The 26,649-nt window shown below is 37.4% G+C and overlaps 1 protein-coding gene across 1 annotated transcript in view; it reads left to right on the forward strand.

The window, feature by feature from the left end:
• The first annotated feature begins 567 nt into the window (after positions 1-567).
• The window catches only part of THSD7A (thrombospondin type 1 domain containing 7A), a 455,780-nt gene continuing 429,698 nt past the window's right edge, over positions 568-26,649 (forward strand). Inside the window, exon 1 of the mRNA XM_073809674.1 lies at positions 568-1,214. Within this exon, the coding sequence (XP_073665775.1) occupies positions 1,052-1,214 (163 nt within the window). The 5' untranslated portion in view covers positions 568-1,051. The remainder of the gene's footprint in view (positions 1,215-26,649) is intronic.

The raw sequence follows: 26,649 nt of genomic DNA on the forward strand, positions 1-26,649 counted from the left end.
CTTAAAGGTAGCATATTTTTGACAGAGCGTAGATAAAGGGATAGCACTTTTATTAACTTCATAGGTGAAATATAATTTCATGATTAGTTTTTGTAAAATGTTATCCGTCTAATTAGATATCATTGTGGATACTTATTAATACTAATTCAGTTTTAAAGGCTGTTAAAAGACAGTGTACTTTGATTTGTAACCGTAGATCAATACTGCTTATATTTTTATTGGGAATAGATTCCTTTAAGTTAAAAAGGAAAGATTTAAAAAAGAGTTTAAGTGCCTTTCAACAGCAAGTAAACATCTCTGCAGTTTTCCTACGTTTTTCACATCTGATCATAAATACTGCTCCCCACATAAAGTAATTCAGAAGCCACGGCTTAAAAATAAATGATAAACACTGATGCTTTGCGTACATAAATATATGCTAAGAAGAACATGCCACTAGAGCTAGCATTTGACTCCTTGGGTGACGATGAATTTCAGAGCCTGTTATTTGTCATGCGGAAGCCTGTCGGGTGATGATTCTTTTTAGTGGTGTATCCGTCCAAACATATTTCGCCGCGCCATGTGCACTGGAGTTCTCTGGCGGGTGTGCTGGCTGTGGGTGCCCCCGCTCCCGTTCGCTCGCCTTCTTTCTTGCCCTGGCTCTCTCGCCTCCCCCTGCCTGCGGCTCCCTCGGTGCTCCTGTCGGATCACGCCCCCCTCCTCTCTCTCCAGCTGGCAGCGGCGGGGGCTGCGCTGCCTCCCGGACCTCGGGACCTGCTCCGTCAGCTGGGGCCCCCTGCGGACGGCTGCCTCCCTCGCCTGTAGGACCTGCCACTCTGCGCGGAATGGCAGCGGCAGCAGCATCCCCGCCAGTGGCGGTGGCGGCGGCAGCCACGGCCACCGCAGAAGCTATTGTTCCCTGGTGTTAAACGCGCTTTCCCTCCTTTTCATCTGACAAGAACAATAGCGGGGAGAGCTTTGCGTTCTGTACTTGGGAAGACATTCCGAGGGCAAAGGAACATTCCCTGCCAACCGCGTCCCGGACCTGGACCCTGGAGCGGCTGCGGGCGGCATGGGGCTGCAAGCGAGGCGCACGACGTCCCGGAGCCCCGACGCTGCGGGCCCGCGCCCGGCCGTCCTGCCGCTGCTGCTGCCGCTGCTGCTGTGCCTGCGCGCCTGTGGGGCTGCGGCGCCGGGCGCGGCGGAGGCACCCACCCTCTATCTGTGGAAGACCGGTAAGTGGGACGGAGCTGCCCCTGCTTCCCATCTTCCCATCTGGGTCCACATTTACGAAACTGCTGGGCTTCAGGAGGGACCCCTGTGCTTCTGATGAACGGGGGGTACTGGGACCCTAAGGTAAAAAAGTACAATTCTTAGGAAGCAAATTAGGTCATGGCCGATGCTGTTAGAAAGAAAAACCTAACAACTAAAAAGCATTAGTGAGTCACTGGACTATTTCTTTCACAGCTCCGTAGTTAATGAGGGCAACCAACGTTGCGCTTTCGTAATTACGTGCAATATTTTTAACCTCTGCGTTCTCATTCTACTAGGACTTTCTTAAATATATTTCTAGCAAACATTTAACTCCGGTCTTTATTCTGTGTTTAGGCAAACAGTTCACTCTGTGCCATGATATATATGGATATAGAGTTACATTTAAGGTACAGCTTATGTGGGACACGTGGAAACAAGCCAAGTGAGGGCAGTTCTGACAGTTGAAGGCAAATGGGGCTGCAGTGAGCTGACTGAGACCTTGTGAATCTCGATTCTTAATGAGCGAATTGAGGGATTTTTAAAGTATGCAATTGTTAGGATGTTTAGGTTTTAACTTCTCCTGCCTTGAAAAAGTTTTTGCTTTGTTTTCAGCCAGCCAACAAAAGCAGCAACTAATTGTCCCTCAGAATCTCCCAGCAAAGTGCTGACTAGAGGTCCTGGTGTGAGGCAGTGACAGGCAGGAAAACAATACCAAATGAGGAATTACCACTCCCTCTCCTGAGGCTCCTTTCTCCTCTAAAGGACACTGAGAATTCTTCAGCAGACCTGAAACTTCAGGTTTATAAGAAGAAAGTGGGAAACATTATTCTTACTGCTTAGTGCTAGGAATGAATTAAGAGTTTCTTGGCAATGACTAGACATTACGAGAAGGATGCAGTAGACAGGAGGGAAAGTATATATTGGTCATGGGATCACAAACAAGTTACAGTGAGTGTGTCTGTTTCCTGGCTTCAGCTGTCTGTAGTCCCCCATGCAGAGACAGATCAGTCTACTCTACAATTACACTGATACCCTGAATTTTTAAAGAAGTTGCATCTATCTAACAACTTAGTGAGGAGATTGAATAGAAACTTATTTAAAGCCAGAGTACAGAATTTGCCTCAGAATCTTGCATGAAAGAACACACATAAACACACGTTTAGAAAAGCCATTTGGATGTTAGTGTTAGCCATTCTTGTTACCACTTGCAGTTTAAAGATCAGTTGATTAGGGGATGCAGATGAAATCAAATGGATTTTTTCAATTTAAAATAAAGAAGATCTCTAATTTAGCGGAAGCCGTGGTTTTAATTTTCAGAAGCTCAGTCATAACAAACACTAGTTAAACTATAATTTACCATTAAATGGTGTTATTTAGATGCTCGGTAAGAGCTTCTCAAGTAAGTAAGTGTTGGACAAAACAGTACTTGCCCTGTTGAAATTTGTACTGTTAAAGTAACAAGAGCCAAGCAGTAATTCAGATCAAAGAAGAGGCTAGGCAACATTCACTGTGCAGCATCTGAGGTGCCAATACACGTCAATATAAATGTCATGGTGGCAACTTAAGCCAATAAACAGTTTAAGATAGTGGAAAGCTCTCAGGAGCAAGGATATGGAGACCTTGGTTCCAGTGCCAGTTCCAGCGCTCGCTAGCTCTAGGAATGTTGGCATGTCACTTAACTTTTGATCCCCAGTTTATTCAGCTGCCTGTAAATGGGACCTTCTCCTGACTATTCGTAGTATTATGAAGATCAAATGAGTGAGTGATGAGAAAGTAATCTGTAAACTTCAAAGTTATGTGCATGTACAAATATAAGGTAGTATGATGAGAATAATGTAATCTCTTTGATGGTGAACCTTGGTTTGATGAAAAAAATGGTGAATTAGACAGGAGAGCAAAATAATGACCTCTTTATTTTTTTCCAGAGGGAAAGGAGACTTCACCATATCTATAAAGGAACTGAGAATAGTTATTGGAGGAAATAGGGAATATTTAAAGGAGAGGAATACACTGTAAATGAAGATATTTGTTATTTGACAAATCAATGACAGAATCATAAGCGTTCCTCATTTGATGAAAATAAAGAGTCAGGCAGTGATTTGAGAGAGAAAATGAGGTGAAACAGTCCAAGATTCTAGTGGGATAAGCTTGGTCTTGGTAGAGCAGATTATTTGGAATCACATTGTTGGTGAGATCATTGTGTTAAAGTGATGTAGTGAAAGGTACACTGGATGAGGAGCTAAGAGAGGAACTGTAACACTGTGTTTGTCGCTAACGAGCTTTAGAATGTTAGCTAGGTCATTTAACTACTTTAGTTCTTGGTTTCCTTTTTTGTGATATTCATTGATTAGAAAAGATGATATTTAAAGGCCTTTTCAGCCCTAAATTATGTGCACATATGCACATACATACACCATAAACGTACATGTATGCATCTATACACATATATAGTATATTAACGTATATATACATATATATGTACATAATATATATGAACGTTTAATGCGTAAGGTATATTGTATGAATGTTTTATTAAGTCAGTCACAACAAAGAGTTGTTGAGGACTCACTGTGTGAATTATTTGAAGTCATTGTGGTAGAGGCTGGCTAGGGTTTTGTTGTCCCTGCCCCCAAGAAAGTTACAGTTGAACAATACACAACAATTACAACGTGGTATACCATACTCATGAACAAAACACTGTGAGAGCAGAGAAGTTGTGTAGCTGATAGAGAGAAAAAATAAAAAGACAAGGCATGACAATATTCCTAGGTCTTAGAAGTACTGCAGCTCAAGTCCAGAATATGTGGTGGGAATGAATGGATGTAGTGCTAATGAGATGAGTTGGGCCAGATTGTAAGAAAACCTTCACACTATGGTAAAGATGTTAGAGTGTAACCTGTAAGCAGGTGGAAGCCATTATAACCTTAGAGCAGAGGATTGATATGTTCTTCACCCAGAAGGGAGAAAGGTAAATTAAGAGGCCGGGAGGTCAGTGAGGAGAGGGACTGAGAGACAAAGGGGAACAAACCACTTATAGTGAAGGATGAGTAGAGGAGGGCTGGGGGCACATGGCAGAAGTGTTAGCTCAGGTTTGGAGTGCAGGGGACACAGTGTCTGCCAAGGAGAGGTGGAAGTAATGCTATCTGCATCATGTCTGCACACAGTTACTTGATTGAGACAGAGGATATGAAAGAAGGAAGAACAGTGTTCTTGTGCTTGGGGAAGAAAGAATACCAGTTTAATTCTCAGTATCAGATATACTGAACTTGAGGTAGCAGTAATTCAGTCAGCTAATAGAGGAATTAGTGAATGGGTGAGCAGTTTAGGTGAAAGTGTTAGGCTGAAGGTATAGGCTTGGAACTCAATACATATATAATATTTCAAGGCATGGTAGTGGGAGGGATCATTAAAACAACAAAAATATTGAAAAGAGGGGCCAGGATACTTCACAGAGAATATTGAGATTTAAGAGTCAGTATGGGAGAGAAAGTAGTGAAAGAGCCTGAGAAAGTATGGTCAGAACAGGTCCAGAGAAAATGCCAGTAGTGCTAAATGAAGAAGATATCTTATGAAGGGGATGGGGGCAAAAAGTATAAAACATTTCCAAGAGTCTGGAAAGGGGTTATGAAATAGTTCAGAAAAGATCAAGTAAGAGGAGGAACTGGTAAGATAATTAACACTGTTTTGGGAAAAGACATTTTCAGTAGAGTGATAGAGCTAGAAACTTAGTTGAATAATAAACCAGATAGTGGAGAAGTTATAGTATTGATAAAGTGAATAAGCAAGTGGTATTTAAGTCCTTCTACTACACTGTTGTTTTTCAACAGAGAAAAAACCAAAATATAAGATATTAAAATATAAAAGTTAATGTTTCAACAGTTTTGTGCCATAGTCATTTGAAAGGTAACTTTGTTTGAATACTTGAAAAATATATTTCATACCTGCAGAGGTAAAGCACTTATATTATTGGAAGATGAATAATTACTGTTACTGGTGAGTGTTAGACAGTTCTCCTCTTTTTAATATTCTTGAATATGGAATTGTTTCAATAATAATTATGGCTAATTATATTCACCTGGCAATTCCAAATTAAGTGCATTGAACAAAATGTGATTGAAGCATGAGTCAGACAGAAGATAGTGAATACAACCAACTTTTATCAACTTATGCCATAGAGATATATTTTCAAAAGATCTTACTGAAGTAGTTGAATTTATTTTTATAATAATGAAATTACACTAAAATCCAAGAAAGATACACGGTAGCCGTTTTTTCAGCATCAGGTGATGAGGGTATTTACAGTTGAGTTTTGTCTTAAGGAAATTACTTCTCACATTAAACACTTTGGACCAGGGTTCATGCATTGCAAGACAGTGCTGTTGACAGTCACTGTGTCCTTTACATAGTTACTTGCACATAAAATAATACTTTGTTTCCTCAGTTTAAAATAAAAACAAGTGTTTTCTTTTTCTTTCATGTACTTATACTAATATAAAATATTCTGCAATGTACATGGAAACATAACCATCCTAATCCTGCCATTCATTAAATAACAAAGGAGAGAGGGGTGTTGTACCAGGTAGTAGTAACATAAGGGTGGCATTATCCTTAAAAAAGTGTTTTGCATTTCAGTTGTGCTTACAATCTGTCGTAATTTGGAATGTGACACAGGTTGCTCATTAAATGAAGAATAGAGATGGAGCAGAGATAGGGATGGACAGAGCGTGGGCGTCAGTGTCAATTAATCTGGAACATGGATTGAAATATTTTATCCATGGGACCTATGAAATTATTTCATCTCCCTGAATCTTTTTCTTTCATCTCCAGTATGGATAAATATTATGTATTCTATAGGGGTTTTCTGAGGATTAAATATGGTAACATATGTATATATTAGTAGAGTGCTTGAACGTATTAGGACTTCAATAAGTGGTAGGTTATATTATTGCTATTATTCTCTTATATAATAGAATGGTTACTTAATTTTATGACCTGGAACAAGGCTAGTAACTTCAGCTTTCTCTTAAGCATCTTTTCTTGTAAATGCACTAGAAATTACAAATTGATCTAGTTACAGGGCTAGATATTCCCACAGGTTATAAGGGAGGCAGCATTGTGGAATGGAAGGAACATGGACTTGGGGATCACTATTTAAATTTTGCCTCTACCTGACTGGTCACTACCTGACTTTGTTTTCTCACCTTAGAATGGTGACAGAAGTTCTGAAGTGAGAGGGTATTTGTGAAGTTTTAACAGGTAGTAAATAGAAAGGGTCTAGCCCAGTACCCTAAATATAGTAAACATTAAAAAAAATTAGTTCTCTTCCCATTCTTTACCTTTTCCTCTCCTAAAAATGACATATCTTGAAGGAATTTTAATGATCCAACACAATTTATCTGTTTTCTCCAACTAAGGGACGCCAGGACAAACAAATAAAACAAGTCTAGAAAGATGTTATTTTACTGTAGGCTTGTCTTTTCTTATTAGTTTGGCACTTATATGTAGACAGCATGGATCACAGACCATCAAAATATTTTGAGCACAAATTCAGGGTGAATTATATAAATAGATATTTTTGTACTTCATTTTGTTTAGTGTCTCGGGATTTCTCGGGAACCTGAAATTTCACATTCTTGCAGTTAACATTGTCACCAGTGCCTTCCAAATTAAATATTTTCACGGTAGAATTGTTTGTGGTTTATGATTTGTTTAGCATCTTAGGTGATTATTTAAATAAATAAATAAACAAACAAACTACAGTTTATGTCTTGTTTTCCTACCCTTCTTTCTTAGCGTACATAGCACAGTTAGTACTCAGAATTCATTAAGAGCTTATTGGTTATTTGGTCCAAAAAGTCAAGTTCTCAGGTGGTTTTATGAAGCTTTAATAGCTCAGTGGACTGTGGTAACAGGGATCACTCCTTATGCAAATTATAGGTAGCTGCCTGGTTTGCAAAATAATGAAGGCCCCAGTCAGGACTGGCATTAAGAGTGCTGTAGAGCAACACATACCCAGGTCTCTTCCTACCTTTTATTGTTATATAAAGAACTGGTGGTGGGATGAGATGCTGACGTTCTGATTAGGTTATTGGAGAAGTGTGATATGCTTTGGATCCTTTTAGGAGGAAATGAAGCCTCTTAGCCTCTGATTTAAGTTCGAATGGTGACACTGGACAGTGGATCTCTCTGGGAAGCGGAGAGTGGAAGCCTCTAGGCTTCCTAATATGAAGGCACATTAGAGTGGCCCTTAATGTCAGAAGCCCTGGGGAAGTGGCATCCAGGAAAACATATCTTTCCTATCACAAGAACATCATAGAGTGTGAGTTAGAGGTTCCAGTGGGTCATAAGGTAGAGATTTTTTCTGATTTCCTTCATCAGAACTTTACACTTGACACTTTAGAATGCATTAAAATGATGGAAAAAATACACGCATTTGCATTTAATCCCCAGGTACCGAAGCAGCAAGAAAAGTACTTCTATTTGGAGGAAGAGACACAACAATTAAAAATAACCCAATAAGGAAAGAGTGGGGGAAACCTGGTAGTAATTAAACCAGTTGATGCCAAAACTAATTATTGCTTCCAGTATGTCATTGGACCTAACCAAAAGGATGTCCTCTCATCTTCCAGAAGAACTAGTGAGCTAATTGGTGTTTTGCATAATTTGCCATGTGAAATCATAATATTTGGGGTATCATTTTTACTGATTCTGTTTTATTGTATCAAAGTTACACTATGAGAAAAGAAATGAAATAGGGGCAGATGGGGAAAAATCACAAATACACTCCTTTATAAGGACAGTAATTTTCAAATGGCACATGTAATAAAGTTCAGTGGGGCTCGTGTTCCAGGAGCCATCAGAGAGAGATGGTCCACATAGAGTGACATCGGTAAATTCAGGAGAAGCTATGCATGGCTGCTAAAACTTGAAAAGAAAGTAAGACAAGAAAGTAAGACATTATAAGAGGGAGCAACAAAACAAGGAGAGAAAAAAATGGGCAAATCATCTGGATTCCTTTAAAAATTATTTTTAATAGGCTTTATTTTTGAGCAATTTTAGGTTTATAAAAAATTAAGCAAAAAGTACAGAGTTCCCATGTACCGCCTCGTTCTCTCCCCAATTCTCCCTATTATTAACGTCTTATATTAGTGTGGTACATTTATTACAACTGATGAGCCAGTATTGATACATTATTATTAAAGTCCGTAGTTTATATTAAGGTTCAGTTTATATTAGGGTTCACTCTAATGTACATTGGGTGGTTTTGGACAAATACATAGTGACATATATCCACCAGTACATGTGTTGACCATTACAGTGTCATACAAAGTAGTTTCACTGCCCTAAAAATCCTCTGTGCTTCATCTGTTCATCCCTACATCTCTCCCTTTCTCCCCCCAAATCTCTGGTAACCACTAATCTTTTTATTGTCTCCATACTTGTGCTTTTTTGAGAATGTCATACAGTTGGAATCATACAATATGTAGTTTTTTCGCATTGGCTTCGTTCTCACTCAGTAATGTGCATTTAAGTTCCTCCATGTATTTTCATGGCTTGATAGCTCATTTATTTTTATCACTGAATAATATTCCATTGTATGAATGTAGCACAGTTTATCCACTTACCTATTGAAGGACGTCTGGTTGCTTCCAGGTTTTGGCAATTGTGAATAAAGCTGCTGTAAACATTCATGTGCAGGTTTTCGTGTGGACCTATGTTTTCAGCTCTTTTGGATAAATGCCAAGGAGTGTGATCTCTGGATCATATGGTAAGAATATGTTTAGTTTGTAAGGAACTGCCAAACCGTCTTGCAAACTGTACCATTTTGTGCTCCTGCCAGCAATGAGTGAAAATTCCTATAGCTCTGCATCCTTGCTAGTGTTGTCGTGTTTTGAATTTTAGCTGTTTTAATAGGCATGCAGTTTTATTTTGTTGTTTTAATTTGCTATTCCCTAGTGACATACGATATTGAGCATCATCTTTTCATCTGCTTATTTGTCATCTGTATGCCTTCTCTGGTAGGGGATCTGCATCCTTTTCATCATCTAAATAAGAGTAGTAAGAGCCAGTAGAACTCTTTTGTGACAGAGTTCAAAGTCTCAATTCAGCCTGTGCTGCACATACTCCACCTCTTGTTGTTCTGATGATGTGACCCACACTAAGTACATTTGTTTATATAAAGAGAAAACACACATGGGAATTAAGTAAAGAATAAATGGAGATGGGTGTAAACTCGGTCTAGTTTGTTCTACCTTCAGGGAAAACCCTTGGGAGAGAGTTTGGAAGTGATGAACAGTACCTTGAAAGGGAAGAAAATGAACTGATATATTAAAGGTTAAATTGGACCTGCAAGCTTGTGAGATTTTCAAGTACACTGTGAATGTGCTGTATCTCTAGCTGCCTCTGGTCTGGTTAATAAATCACATACATAGCTACATATTCACTTTTCCTTGTTCTTGCCTGGAGGAAGCCATGGGCTGGCAGAAAGTCAAGGTGTAATATCCTTCTGAACTTCTGGGAAACAGTGGAGGTCCACTATCCTGAACCTCTGGTAAATTGACCTGGGAACCAGGTTGTCAAGGCAGCCTGCTATTCAGATTGCTCCCACAGAACTTGCTATGAACACAAAGTGCTGAGTACCCCCAAAATGGGGGTAGTAAGACAATGACTTAGAAGTGGATAGTTTGTGTGCATGGGGGTAGACATATAGCACACGATGTTGCTCTATTGAGAGAGCTTGATAGAAGATCAGTTTTCCCTAGCAAATGTATCAGGCACAGGCATAGATTATGTGGGTGCAATCATGTAACTTATGGTATATGGCCAGTGCAAGGCTTTCTAATTGTGCCACACAGTCTGGATAAAAAGTTATCCCTTGGATTATTATAGCAGTAATAGAATATTCTGAGTATTGTAGACGGATATGTTTGCAAGTATGTGCTATAATGTGCCTGCTAGAGAATGGCATCAGAGTACAGAGAGTGCCTCTTTGGGTTCCATATTTAAATATAATTTTGGTCTTCTCTACCAAAATCAGAGAGTGCAACTGTAAATGTCAGTGGGACCCACTGTATTCCGGTACTTCCCCTTCACAGTGAGAGTGTGTGCAGAGAATTGAACTTATAGCTTGAAATGAAAGAGACACTGATTGCTCAGGAGTTAAATAAATATATGTTTGTATGCATTTGCGTGTGTATGTAATAAATAAAAGGCAATGTTCAAGAAGAGACTTTTGAGCCAAACATGAATCTTGACCTAATTTTATAATTTTTTAAGAATGTGATCTCTAATCTCTCTGTGTCTCATGTTCCTTAGACATACCATAGGTAAAATGTTAGTATCTACCTCTTCAGGTTATTTTAAAGATAACTTGAGAGAAACCTGTAAAGTGCTTAGATGATGCCTGGCACACATCAGTGCTCGTAAATGTCCTCTCTTACTTGGTGTGATCCTGGTGTGAGCTGTGAATGCCTTCTTTCTGGGATGGAGTTTGTTTCCTGGATCTGTCTGGATCCTTTCCTTCGTTTTGATTCTTCTTTCTTCTTGGATCTCCATTTGCATCTCAAGCTTCTCTGCAACTGACAGTTGCTCTGCTTTCTACCTGCTGTCAGAGCCACCAGCATAGTTGCAAAGCCCTTAGCTTTGCTGTTTGCAGAGTTGTTCAAAGTAGTTTTAAAACAGAGACATTCTGCCTTAGTGTTTCATTCTTACTTGTGATGGTGCATATCTTTGCCATGCAAGGAATGCTGGAGGTGTAACTCTTTAAGTGGGACGATGTGTTCCAAAATTCCTTTGTGTGGAAACACCTAAGAATGTTCTTGTCAAGATTTTCCTGGTCTGTGATGCTGAGTGAAAGGGTGTAGGGAATGTACAGTGAATGCTGAGGCTTCCTCTCTCAAAGTCCTCTTTCCTCTCCTATAGTATGTTTTCTATTTCTCTCTCCCTCCCTCCCTCTGTATGTGAATGAACGTGCACATGTCATGTATATGCTCTGTATATGTACATGCACATCTCATATATATAAATATCCTACTTACACACCTCAATATATGTGGTTCAGAGTCTTTTGAAGGAAATTAAAATGTTTCTCAACTTGGAGGAGAGATGATTATGCAACATTTTAATGCCCATTACAACTCATTTATCTGTATATTCTCTAAAATTTTCTAGCATTTATAAAATTATGGTAGAATTACAATAACAATATAAGACACCATTGCAAGCATACATATACATGCATACATACCTAGATACATAAATGCATACAACATACATACACATGCAAATAGCACAGTTATTTATGGTTAAATGACTACGCAGAACTTCACAATTATCTGGTATTGTGGAAATTTTTGTACCTCCTCACATGTGTTTTATGCCTGGTATTTATAGAGGTGAGTTTTAAAAATGTGTGCAATTACTAGTACTTTTCACTAAAATATTAATTATACAATATTTATGTTAAAATTTTATTTTAGAAAATTTTATGCCAATACAGCATTCATCAAGAGCCTAGTCATATAAAAGATCTTATTATACAAGTCCTTGCATTACCTCCCACTAACTTATAGCTTTTATTTTAAGATCCTTTTTATGTCTAACCATCCTTCTGTGTTTGATCCTCTGGTGCCTGAACAGTCTTCAAACTGCAGTCCCTGCACAATTTCCCACGAAGTACTTCTCTTCTAATAGCACTGCCTGCCAGCATGTCCGAGAACATCATTTATATAAAATATTAACTTGTAAATAGTTTACATTGATTGTGATATCATTAAGGCAGTACAGATAACAGACCCAGGTGGAATGATCTGGATTAACTATTGCTTTATTCTGTATGTGTGTGTGTATAATGTATACGTTATATCTAATGTATTTTTTTCTATGGGAAATACAGTTTACTCAGAGCCCCTACATCATGCAACTTCAGGGACTCCAGTCACAGTAAAAAAAAAAAAAAAAAAATTGGGTAACCTTTTTCTTCATCAGTTTGTATCGATCAGTTTCAATTAAGTAAAACTGGCAAGTGCTTAATGCCTGTTTCATGCCAAGCTAGGTGCTGGGGGCAAACATAACCAGCACATGGACCCATCCCTTCTGAAGTCCCCTATCATGGGTAAATAAGTAATTATTGGTTAGTGAACTTATGACAAAAACAAAAGCCTATATAGATAGATGTAGAATGAGAAGGGGGTGATTATCTTGCAGAAGGAGACAGGGAAGGGAAGATTTCATAATACACAAGTTTGAAAAATAAACCATTTACAAAAGGGACAAAGCCTCTAGAGAGACAGAATTCCAGGCACAGAGGAACAGTTGTGAAGAAATTAAATGACATGCGTGTCCAGGGGCAGCGAGAAGTTCTGAGGCATGAGGAGCAAGCAGGGAGTGAGCTGGGTGTGTCTGGAGAAGGGCGTGTGTGGACTAGCGTGAGCAGGCCGTCCTACGGAGCTTAGCCTTTGTTAGCTGTTGTTTGACTTAAGGAATCTAGGAGCCTAACTCTATTTGGATGGATAAAATATTACTAAGAATAAAAGAATATATTTGCAAATATGAAGCCATATGTGAATTTACGAATTTTAGCAGATTGTTGATTGTATAAGTAAATCGTTAAGTAAACTGTTCTCCTTGCAAACTTTCTATGAGCAATGCTGTCTTTAAGTAATGCTGATTAAAGACAGTTATTTCAAGAGTGGAGACCCTTTCAGGCTTATATATAAGGGTGATTTGATATTTTTTCCTCTACACTTTTGATTAGACCAATGTTGAAATGAGTAAACCTGAAATCTATGTACTATTTCTCTGGTGGGGTCAGTGACAGAGAATATAAATGAGTGAAGTGGACCAGCCATAGGGTAAAGGCTGGTTGAACTCACTCTTCTCTATGGGGACTTGGTTAATTAAAGAAGCTGTGCCACTCCTCACCCTGCTGAGGTGTGTTATTTGCCATAATTTAGAGATGGGGTTCCATTAAAAAAAAACTCTCAGAGCTTCCCTGGTGGCGCAGTGGTTGAGAATCTGCCTGCTAATGCAGGGGACACGGGTTTGAGCCCTGGTCTGGGAGGATCCCACATGCCGCAGAGCAACTAGGCTCGTGAGCCACAATTACTGAGCCTGCGCGTCTGGAGCCTGTGCTCCGCAACAAGAGAGGCCATGATAGTGAGAGGCCCGCGCACCGCGATGAAGAGTGGCCCCCGCTTGCCACAACTAGAGAAAGCCCTCGCACAGAAACGAAGACCCAACACAGCAAAAATAAATAAATAAATAAATAAACAAACTCCTACCCCCAACATCTAAAAAAAAAAAAAATCTTATAAGGGACAACATTGTCTGCCAAATACAGTGTCTAGTGAGCCAGAGTTGGATTATGGGGTAGTAGCTCACAACCTTTGCTTGACCATCATATCAGGTCTTTAAAAATCTGAAGCTTAAATATAGGATGGAAAAGATAATTTAAAAATACTTTTTTGAGTTTGAGAGAATGACTTACATGAGAATATATGAAACTCCAAAATCAAGGTATCTGAACAGTCCCACTTCCAGCCAGCATCAGTATTTCCCTCCACACTAGATGCTGTGCTTCATTTGTTCTCATTAGTTAACAGGCCCTATGGCATGAGAGGAGCTAGTTGGAGCAAGGCATCTGCTGCCTTGAGCTGGTGTGTATAATCACAGAAATGCAGTGAAGATCATAGGGTTCAATCACTCTATAAAACAGCTTCTTCTGACAGTTTGCAGTGGTGACTACACACCACTAATGGGAGAGTCATCAGACTGGATTTGGATTTATGGAATCACATAATTCATAAGGAAAGCTTTGAGTGCCGCTAAGATACATTTCTCACCCTCTCTCTTACTGCAAGGTTTAATATAACTTCTTTAGTTCCCTTGGCTTGTTTTGTATGAGAACTGGCTTTGAACTGCTTCAGCTGTGAAAATTCCACAGGAAGAGAATAAATATTGTAGGGCAGACAAGGTGGTCTTTGAACCGTGGTTGGTCAAGCACTGCAGCAGCATGGGCGTCGTGATGTCCCAAATCGTGAGGAAAGTTTTCAGAGCTTTCAAGATCATTCTTCTCGAAGTAATTTTCTCTCTTGATAGAATCATCCACAAGCTAAATCAATTTGATTATTTAATGAAAGATATGAAAAATAGAGGGAAGAGTGATTCTCATACTGTGTCTTTATAGGCAAGATGAATCACCTTTACTGGCCATATGCTGAGTAGTAGAATTGCTGTCACAGCCATTTTTAACAGCTTTACTGGACATAATTCAGATACCATGCAATTCAACCTTTTAATGTGTACAATTCAGTATATTCACAGAGTTGTGTATCCATCACTACAATCAGTTTAGAACATTTTCATTGCTCCAAAAAGAAACCCTGTACCCCTTAGCCATTGCTCTCAAACTCCATGCTTTTCTGTCAGGCCCAGCCCTAGGCAAGTACTAGTCTACTTTCCATCTCTATAGATTTGCCTCTTCTGGACACTTCATATAAATAGAATCATGCCTTACGTGGTCTTCTGAGACTGGGTTCTTTTACTTAGCATATTTTCATGGTTCATTCATGTTATAGCATGTAGCAGTGCTTCATTTCTTTTTATGCTGAATAATATTCCATTTGTATGGGTATACCACATTTTAAAAATCCATTCATCCATTGATAGATATTTGGGTTGTGTCCACTTTTGGGCTATAATCTATGAACATTCATGTACAGGTTTTGGTGTGGACATGTATTTCCATTTCTCTTGAATATATACTTAGGAGTTGAATAGCTGGGTCTTATGAGAACTATGTTTAATCATCTGAGGAACTGCCAGACTGTTTGAGCCATAGTTTTTTGAACTCAGTGTTTTCCGGGAACTTCAATTATGAGATAATTATCATTTGAGAAAATACATTAAAATTCCAATAAAAATATCTTGTGTAATTAGAAGGTAAGTAGTTGTGAAATATAGCAAAGTGCTGTAGGGAACCTATTTCATAAGAATAAAAGCACATTTAGGAGGAAGATCTTGAATACACTTGATAGGATGCCTAGAAGAAGCTTCTTTTGGGTTTTTAATCTGATCATATAGTGAAGCTTCAGTAAAGAAAAAAAGTAGTTGGGATGGGAGAGGTGTGATGACTTAAAGAATGAGTGGATTACTTAATCACATGTACTTAAAATGCACAGAAAAACCTACGTGATACTAATGAAAAATTTAAATGTTAATGCATTTTAGAAGTTGCCCATTTGGTTTCTACAAGTTAGTGTATGTAATAACAATACCTGCTTGTATTTTCATGGTACTCTACAGTTCTCTAAGCACTCATACTCACGTGTTCTTTTACTGAATTCTCACGGTTTCTTCATTAATGTAGGGCAAGAAGTAATGCCCTTCTCTTTTATTGAAAGAGTAAACCAAGGTACCTGAGGTCAAGTAATTTGACCCAAGCCACACTCTTAGTATAACACTAGCAGCCAGGACAAATATCTTATTGTCTTTTATGCTATGACATACACAAAAATAAAAATTTTATACAGCACACTTTAAAATATATGCCTAATATTTTAATTGAAGAGGTGATAGGGAAAATTTTCTTGGGTTTTGTGAAGAGTAAGCTTCAAATATTTAAATTAGCATTATGTGGTATTACTAGGCAATAACAGAAATTTAGTTTTAACACTTTAAAACAAGTATCGGGAGATACAGTAAATGATTACAGATTTGTATTTTAGTAACTATTTTGACTATTTGGTATCTTTATTGAGCGTTTGACAATGTCCTTGAGATTTCAACATTTACTCTCATAGTTTTCATTATTGTGATATAAAATAATGACATGTTTTTTCTAAACCATTGATTGCCCCGTAATCAAATGTAAGCATATTCTCATATTGTTCCGTGATGCAGTGAATCTTAACATTGAAAAGTATGAACTACTGCTTCAAGTCATAACTCAATATTTAATTTCAGTATATTGATGTTGCCCTTTTTTATTCCTCTTTTTTTTTTAGAGTGTTATATGGATTTAGACTGTAGATTTTGTTGACAGCGTCACACAGGAGTTTATACTGAACACCATACAATGAAACATCCCAAATCTTCTTTACATCTCCCCAAATACCCCACAGAACTCTCTGTCTCACACACACACACACACACACGCACGCACGCACACGTGCGCACGCACTTACACATAATCTCCTTTCCCTCTCCTAAGTAGTCTCAAGTTTCTTTCACTCTCTCTTTAAAGTTTTCTTTACTCCTAGGCTCTTCCTATCCCTTCTCTCCCATTACTTTCCACGCATTCTGTGGTTCCTTGTAGCTTAAGGAAACCAAGCATATAGATACATTAGTGATTTGGTTTATATTATGTAAACTATCAATATAATGACCTATTATAAAAGTATCACAGTGTGTATTTTTTCCTTAAGGAGTAAAGATTTGCCTTTAAATTTAACTTCATTTTTGTTGGCCTTAGTTTGATACAATAGAAAATAAAGTATTACACTGAAAAAATTGGACTGACCATCTGTGTTGCGCTTCGGTACAATATTGCACTCCACCTTTAATTTCAGGGAATCATTTTCCAAGTATATTAACTGAAGTAATTTCTTGAATAGGGATATTATTGACAATAGAAATGCTGACTTGCAGTGTGCTGCACAGGGAGACTTGCATTCCAGCTGTAGTTTTCCTTTTCTTTTCTTCCCAGAAAGAGACGAAGTGAAAACCTGCCAGCATCATTATATTTGTCTCTAGGCAGCTAAACTATGATATATTCAGTGTGGACTACTGTATGGGATACAGTTGTGAAATGAGCTATAATTTATTATTGAAAGTAAAAGAACTAGTGTAAATTTATTCAAATGAAATTCTTTGCAAACATTACAGTAAATAGGCTTTGGAACATTCTCATTCTGTCTCTTGTACTTCGAAAATGACTTTTCTGAAGACACTATCTTAGGACATGTGATGAAGGAGATAAAAATTAGGGATTTTTACCCCTAAAGTGTTCAGGGATTTTATGTGGTAGGTTCCTCCTATCACCAGTGTGATAGGATTTTTAACTTGAATTCAGACCTAAGCTTATCTCTTCCTAAATATTGGACCAATATCAAAAATCGCTTTTGACAAAGTGGATGATTAGTTCCTGAATGTGTCATGAGTACATTGTAGAAGCATTTAACTCCTTAAGTATAAAGTATACAACCAGATAGCAATTTTACTTGGAGGAAAATGTGGACTCTTCTTTCTATTTTGAAGGTCTTTACTAACTTCTGTACAGTACATGTCCTTATTTTAAGTTGTTTTATGTGTGTGTGTGTGTGTGTGTGTATTTGATAATTCTCTTGGTTAATGTGCACAGGAAATTTGGTGTCTTAAAGTCTGCTTAATGGACAGAAGAGACATTACACACAAATCACCAAGTTTTAAAATATTGTAATCCAATAAGATGTACTTAACAATAACATCATACTGCACATAATTTAATCTGTAGTTTATAGTGATGCATAAATGTCTTCAGAAGGCTGAAGTGTGCCAGTCTTCATTGTGAACAAAAATTTATTGCTGATTAGAATTATGAAGAAGTTCTGCAAGAAGTTTTTCATTGGTAGGATGCTGAATTAAGCCATATTTAAGGAGTCTTTTAGTCTTTCTCATTTAATTGTGTACTTTTTTTTTTTTGCGGTACGCTGGCCTCTCACTGCTGTGGCCTCTCCCGTTGCGGAGCACAGGCTCCGGACATGCAGGGTCAGCGGCCATGGCTCACGGGCCCAGCCGCTCCGCGGCATGTGGGATCTTCCCGGACCAGGGCACGAACCCGTGTCCCCTGCATCGGCAGGCGGGCTCTCAACCACTGCGCCACCAGGGAAGCCCCTAATTGTGTACTTTTAAGACATTTAAAAGTGGCAGTATTTTTCTAAATGATTGTCTGCATTCAAAAATTTACAGAAATCTATATCATTCTACTCACATCCACACCTTTGAGAGTTGAAATTAAACCATTCTAGGGCTGTGCTAACATCTTCAATGATTGTGCCTACATGTACATGTGTGTAATATTTCTTTTATTATGTGTTGCATCATATTAATGCATCTAGGATGGACAGATAAGTTTAAGCGGTAGACAAAGTGTTGTTATTTCATCTTCCAAGCAAAGCTATTCTCCCCCTTCCCTGTTTTAATCTATTACAAACATGTTAGTGATATCAGCAGTAGGTGTGGTCCCCTTCGAGCCCCATTATTTACTGCACGAACATTTTCAACTCTGGTCCAGATCCTCTTCTAGCAGTGGGGAAATATAGACACACAGGACCGGTCCCTTGGTCAGTGATGAGCTCATATCTTTTAAAGAGATGCAGAAACACAACAGCCATAAATCAGTGTAAGTGGGGCTATCGAGGAGGCATGTTTGAAGTGTTCTAAGGACACCGAAGAGGGAGTGATCAGTTCATCTGGGCTGGAGAAGGGCAAGGACCAGGAGGGAAAGGCCTAATGGAGGATTTACAGTTAAGCTGGGCTTGAAAGGATGAGTAAATATCTGAGAGTTGAGAGACAAAATGTAGGGATAGCATGAATGGTAGAGTCACAAAAGTGTAAATTAACCAACTAAATGGATTTTATATTGTGAATAGCTCTTTCCCTGCCTGTGAAAACTACAGTAATTCCCTGTTGGTATCCTCAGTAACCTCAGTGATTCCTGTCAGTTCTGTTTCTTCCTTCATCAACCTGCCAGCTTTATGCAACAGCTGCACTTTCTACCTGGTTTCTAATTCCTTGTTTGGCCTCTTACAATGTCTACTTGAATTCCAAATTCTGACCTTAATCCTAGCCAGTTACTTTTCCATGTTCTTCGGTTTCATAGTTTAAACAAATGGTCAGTTTAGTTCACCTTCCTTGTCCAGCCCACTGTTCCACAAACCCCAACTTCGACATGAACCCAGAAATATCAAATAACTGTAATTGGTTATTAGATCCAACTCCCAGCCATATTTACCTTGAACCATGTGTTACACCATTATGCTTTGGTACGTATGAACGTTCTTTGGGGTTTAGTGGGAAAACCAATGAAAATTTGTGTCAGGAAGTAAGTTGTATCTCCATTAGACCCAGGAATTAAGCAAGTGAGCAAGTTCCAGATTTACATAAAGTAACTCATTTGTGTTTAAAGAATGTCTTAGCTCTGTCTTACTTGATGATACATTGGTGCTTACTCTAATATTCAGTGTGGTTAACTCTTAGAGCTCCCCTTCATGTAAAATGTAATTTGATGCATTTGTAAGTCTGTGATGATAAGGCTGTGAAAATCCTCCTACAGTAAGTGAGCTGTGATTTTTCTATACCCTCATAGGCAACCACACAGAAAGGGAAGGATAGTTGTGTGTAGTAAAATGTAATATCTTATTTGAAGTTCTTGGTACATAAGCAACAGGTAGCTATAACTCTACGAGTAGAAGATTATGGCTTCCAAAAATTGCTCTCCTCTGAAGACTCAGCTCAGACACCATTTCCTCGTGAAGTCTTTTGTGATCTTTCTTCCTGATTTGTGGTAGCACTTTAACAGACGATACTTGATTTCCTTTTCTTTGAACCCTGTGTACGTATTACAGTATGTGCCTCCACTGAAGTACCTGTAACTTTCTTTTTGATACTCGTAGGTCTCTTACTGTTGAAATGTGAACATGTTTAGTCAGGGCTTATCTTAATCATCTTTGTTACTTTGTTACTATCACATACTAGATGTCAGTGTGTGGTTAATGAATGAATAAATTACTGCACCTTATTTTCGATCACATAATTTTTATATTACTTTTGTTTTACTTCATAACATTCATGGACAATTGTCTTATTTTATTAAATAACCTTAGAAAAATTGATACCTTTTAGTGGAGTATATTTTCTATTATATAATACTGGCCATTTAGGTTGTTTTCTTTTATTATGGAAAAGATGTTGTGAATTATATTTTTGTAAATACATCTCTTTTGCACATCTCTGAGTATTTCTTTATAATGCAGTTTTAGAAAGAAAGTTATTCAGTTAAAAGGATGAACTCTTTTAAGATTCTTGGTACAGATTGTCAAATTATTATAACTACTAGTAGGGAGTCGATGGTGCCTATGTCACATGACTAAAACTGGGCATAAAAGTTTACGAACTTTTGCCAGTATGACAAATCGCAAGTCATCTATCTCAGTATTATCATTATTTTTTAATTGATAACTTTTAAATATGTTAAAATATACTGTATTTTTCCATTTTGATGTATAATTATTTTGGTTGGTTTTGTTTATTTATTTTGGTTTCTTTCTGAACTATCCTGAAGTGGTTGGAGCTGGGCCCGGAGGTGTTCCAGCCCGGCATAATCAGAACCTCTCACAAGACAGAAGGAGGGTTCTGGGGAGCTGTGTATGGATAGGCAGGTAGATAGGTGAGGGGCAGTGAGAGGCCCTCCGGGGCACTTAGGATAGGAGAGCAATGAGACATTTAGAAGATGGGTATGGGGGTGGGTATCAATATTGTTCTGACAGTGTATTGTTTATTGGTTATCATTCACTTTGGTATTAATTTAGAATTATTAATCCTAGTTGAGATCTGGAAAATAGGCTTAAAATGTTAGCTTTGCAAGAGACAAATCTTATTTTTTTTTGGCAAAAAAAAAAAAATAGAATTCAGGCTTGTGTATTATAGTTGTAGTGAAATATTCATTGATTTAAAACTCATGTCAGGTGATCTTTTATGGAGAGTGAACTGCCTAGACCAAGCTTTAGGTGTGATCAATCTTTTCTTAAAAAATAAAAACGTACTGTATTAATTTCAGTCATAAATTACTACTGTGAATAATTTGTCACATTTAAAATGGTTTACTCAAAATAAGTTTGAGTTTAGGTGGGGCTAAAATTGCAGTGTTTAATATTCCAATTTCATTTATAGTTATATAAGCCTTCAAATGAAAACGATGATAAAACCAATAATGTGCTTTATATTTTTGCCGCCTTTTATATTTTCTTCCCATATCATCTGTATATTTAAGAAAGCAGACTTTATAGTAAATAATTTTGATCCTTCTTGATACCCAAAGTAAGTAGTATGTGGGAATACCTTTCTCTCAGACACTTATTTGAGGTTGTTACCTTGATCAGACATATTTATGAAATATTTCGAAATATTCGTGCAAATAATTTCCTGCTTCCATTATTCCCAGGCCCACGTCCTCACAGATCTTAGTACCGGCCTTTAGCATCTGCTGGCCATAGCCACATGTAATTTAGAAGGCCTGAGGGTATAGCAGACAGATTCTAAACATCTTTCTTAGAAAAAAATGAGAAGCCATTTAGTATTGGTGACTTGGATCTGTGTCATGTCAACCTAAAACTTTAAGGCAAATCAGAAGCCCCTAGAAGGAGACAGGTTTGTGTGTGTGTTCAAGAGAGAAACAATGAGAGAATGAGAGCAAGAGAGAGAGGTGAGTGGTGGGGGAAGAAAAGGAGGAGGATTAAGTGATTTCAATCCATAAAAATAATAATGCTGCATTGAATATTTCAATGCAGGTGCAGGAATTATGCTGGAGGTCTTAGATTAGCAGTGGAGGGGAGACATGATATTGGATGGGAAAAGTAGGAAGCTTAAGACACAGCTGTGCAGCAGAGAGGAGACTGCCTGGGGGCTGGCACCTGCATTCTCCTAGCTGCATGGTGGACGCCTCTGCTCCACCAGCTCTCCGCTCGCTACCTACTCCCCATGGGCCTTTCCTGCTTGCTTACTCCAGGTTCTGAGCAGTGCTCTGCTTATCTTAAATCACCAATAGTAAATTGATCATCTAAGAACTACTGGGGCAGAGCATCAGTCTGATTGAACACGGGACTATTGTTCATGCAAGAAGTCCCACACATCGGCCTTTGTATTTATTTATTAAAAAATGATTGTATACCAACAACTGTTTCTAAACTCTGGACTAACGTTGAAGTCTCCTATTTATAAATTCTAATATATTTTCTTTCTGCCATTTATTTGGGAAGGTGTACTGTTTATAAGTCCACGTTCCAAAAGCTCTATGTTTTGCACATTGAGTGTTTGAATTCCTGGTGACTTAACTTTTAATAAAATGTTATATTTAGGTTTACCTTTTGAAATTTATTTATGGAGTTATTTCTATTTCTATTTAAAAAAAAATTTCCTGAAATAGAAAAAATGTATTTCTGGACCTTATTGCAGAGGTTGAAGTTTGAACATAACTAAAAATAAGTGTTTTTAAGAACGTGAAGTGGAGCTACATTTCCTGACCTGAAGAGCACTGGTTAGCCTTGTGAGGAAGAACTGTGTGAATATTCAGCTGATCATAGGGCGTTAAATAGATTCTGTTTTGCTTACAAAAAATTAAATGTGCTCCATCTATCACAGGGATAACTCGAAGTAATGTGTTGTAGGTCAGAAAAGTATGACAATTAGAACTGCTTTTGATTTTTTTTTTTTTTTTTGGCTGGGGGATCTTATTCCCGGACCAGGGACTGAAGGTGGGCCCACGGCAGTGAAAATGCAGAGTCCTAACCACTGGACGGCCAGGGAAATCCCTGTTTGTGATTTTTGAATGAAGATCAGAATAAAAATAAAGAATCAATCACTGAATAGTTTTCCATTTTGCCCTTGAAAACATCTGCAATCAACCAATAAGACAAACATAATTTGTATTCTTTTGCAAAAGAGTTACATTCAAAACAAGTGAAATTCTGAGACCTATGTATGTTGTAACTTCATTATATTTTCATATTTTATTTAAACATTTTGTAAAAATTTTATTTTATATTGGAGTATAATTGATTTACAACGTTGTGTTAGTTTCAGGTGTACTGCAAAGTGATTCACTTATACATAAATCCATTCTTTTTCAGATTCTTTTCCCATAGGTTATTACAGAATATTGAATAGAAGTCCTTGTTGATTATCTATTTTATATTTTTAAGATAGTGATTCATAAATGGTGTTGAATGTAAGCATATTATCACCATTTCTGAATAAAATTATTGTGGATTTTGATATTTCAAATGTTTAAAATTGCATATGATTATAAATTTGTCTTAAAGTTGAAATCACTATGATTTATTTTACATTATATTATTAGTTGACATTTCCAAGCCATTTAATCAGATGTGAGTCAATAAAAGTTATCATCAAATCTTTTCATCTGTGCATGATATAAGGGAATTATGTTCTCTAAAGAAGCTTTAGAGAGGTGTTAAAAGATTTCCATGATTAGAATACTATCAGGGACCATTAGAAATCTGGAGATTTTTGTTTATATACATATATATATGTATACAAACAAATATACACATATTTGTCCTAAAACATTGCATTAATAAGATATAGAACCGTGGCCACAAGTGAAATAGCAAGTGCATATACTTTTATTCAGTAAACAAAGGTAATATTATATTATCACATTACGGTGCTTCTATAAGTGCTAACAATAATAAATACAACATAATGTTTCAATTAATATTTTGATGGTGTGGGATCAATCATTGCAATATAGAAAAGAGACAGTCTCCATTTCCTCCAAATTCCTTTTGGAATGAGAATAAACACAAGTATATTATTGCAGTGGGAACGTGAATGGGGAAGTCTTGAGTAGTAAACAAGAGGAGCAAGTCTGGGTCTATGGGCTAAAGGTTAAGAGGCTTGACATGAATAGAAGTGTAGGCAGGTAGTAGGCTAAGACATAATGACCAAGAGGTGGGTTCTGGCATAATTACAGCCTTTGGCAGGGAACCAGTGCAGGGATTCAAGTTTTTATTCAATTCCCAGAACTGGGAGGAAATCAGAGGGCTTGAGGATAGTGAACAAGAAAAAAATATTTATCATCAGACTTAATTCCCCAAATTACCAGAATTAATGTTTTTTCTTATGGAGTCACCAAATGTGTGTAAATCCCCTATTACTTTTCCACAGTCTCAGTCAAATGGTGGGTGGGCTCAGCCTGCAGATGGGGCCTCTCAGGCCCCAGGTGTGGGGACTGAGCACTACCAGGCAGCTCATTAAACAAACAATGGAAGTGTTTAAAATTCAGTCACAATATTTAAAGCATTAAAGGTGTTACAAGCCTGGTTTCCATTTCCTTTGAGAAAGAGATATTAGCCTTAACCATTAGCTAGGAATTGAAGGTCGCATGATATCATAAAAATATGATTTATCAGCCATAACCATTGTCTTGGCCAACTTAATCCATGCAGACTGGAACATGTATAGCATTTTGTGTAGCACATTTAACAAATCTCCAAAAGTATTTTAAGTAACTTGTATTTCAGTTGTGTTGAGTTTGAAGTTGATATGTAGGTCTGGGGTATTTTTGCTTATTTTTACATCTATGTATGTCAAGAAATCTGTTCTTCATGTCATTTTTTTTTATAGGAAACTAATAATTTTGAAACATCTTAACAAATCTAGCTGAACATATGTTTTCTGGAAAATAGTTAAGAAATCTTTCTCTTAATACACAGTATTTAAATCCAAGAATCCACAAAAGGAGAACTTTAATCGTTTAATCAATATTATGCATAAATATCTTGCTTAGAAGGAAAGAATACCTAATCATATGTTTCTAAAACCTAATTTTACTAATTTGGAATAAAAATGAATGATAATTAATTACAGATAAATTCTATTTAATAATGGGATTGTCTTTAGTGGCAGAGTAAATGATAGGTTGTAAAAAATTGTTAAATATTCATTTAGATTTCTGAAATAGAAAATGTAAACCAAAATAATTTTAATAGCATTCAGTTGCCTTCTGGACAAGATCATTCAATTATCCCACAATTACTCTACGTGCAGTGTCTCTAGACTGAACTTGTCGTCCTTTCAGCATTGATACTTAGGAGACAAATTCCTCTTTACCATTCCTTCTCCTTGTCTCCTCTCTCCCACTGTTACAGACCTAGCTCCTTCCTGATATCTGACTCTTCTATTAATTCTGGAGAAGCCTTTAACATCATTTACACTTTGAAATACATTTGTACCCAAATAGAGTAAGAAATCATAGACTTTGAACTGATCGGAATTTCCACTCTTAGGTCTATTACTTGTTACATTTCATGTGACTTTGCTTAAGTAATTACTCTTTCTAAGCTTCACTTTTCTCAACTAAAAAATATTGATTGAAATTCCTAATGTAAAGAATTGTAATGATTTCAGATAAAATACCCAGCCAAGTACAGTCACCCAAACTGAGGCATTTATAGCAGCCCCAAGGGCCAGCACGTGCTGTTCTCTGCCTAAAAGGTACCAGCTGTCCCTACTGTCTTCTCTTCTGCTCTTCCTTCAGGTTTCTCAAGAGAACATTTACGTTATCTTATTGTATATTCCCTTTGCTCTATCTCTTTCTCCTTTTCTATATTTATTACAGATGTTATTTAATATCTGAGTGACTTTGATTAATATATGTATTCTTATGATACTTTAAGCTTCCTAATGGGAAAGATTTTGCCACGTCTAGATTTTCTCATCTTTGTTTTTTGATAACATAGCACAGAGCTTGACACATTTTAGGAGGCAGATGGTAGTTGGATGGATGGATGGATGGATGAATATATAGTAGCGGAAATATTTAATGAACATTTAATAAGTGTCTGACATTGTACATCAAATAATTTAACACATATATACACAAAAATCTATTAGGTACTTTTATATCCTCAATTTAATCATAGAAAGGTTGACTAACTTACCCAGTGATATAAAGATGGGAAAGAACAGAACTGGAAAAAGTAACTTATTTCCCACCCCACTCGTAACTCATCCTTTCGCCATCCTTCCCTTTTATTTATTCTGTTTACTCCTAAATGCAAATAAGCTGTCCCAGTGTTGGCACAAGCACAGGATCCAGAGACCTTTTTCAGTGTTCCGCTTCGGGGCTTCTCCCACAACGTAGTGATCACACATTCACAGTCTCAGATTCAATAGCCTCAAGGCCTCTAACACAAAGTTGCCATTTCTTAAACTTTTGTTTGCATCAGAAGCACGGGAGAAAATGGTCACAGTGCCCACACTCCTTTCCCACTACACGATTTTTATTTCAACATACAATCTCCAGGTGATGATAATGCAGGTGCCATGTCTATATCAATGTTGGGGGAACTTAAGCCGGAGGAACTCGGATTTGGGGAAAGAAACGGATTGTGTAGGGCCACTTAGGCATAGAGTAAGAACGTGATACGGTCAAGAAGATTCCTCTACTCTAAAAATAGGAAATTTCAGCGTTTTGAAAACAAATTATCGCGGTTGGAGACTAAAAAGTTTTGTTAAGAGCATAGCATGCATTCGTATGCATGTTTTATTTCTACAAAAGTAAGAAAAAAGGAACATAATTCTATTATAGTAGTAAGATAGTGTGAATAATTATACCCCCTCTGTTCATGTTAATAG

Source organism: Tursiops truncatus, chromosome 9 (assembly GCF_011762595.2).
Source record: "Tursiops truncatus isolate mTurTru1 chromosome 9, mTurTru1.mat.Y, whole genome shotgun sequence".
NCBI lineage: Eukaryota > Metazoa > Chordata > Mammalia > Artiodactyla > Delphinidae > Tursiops > Tursiops truncatus.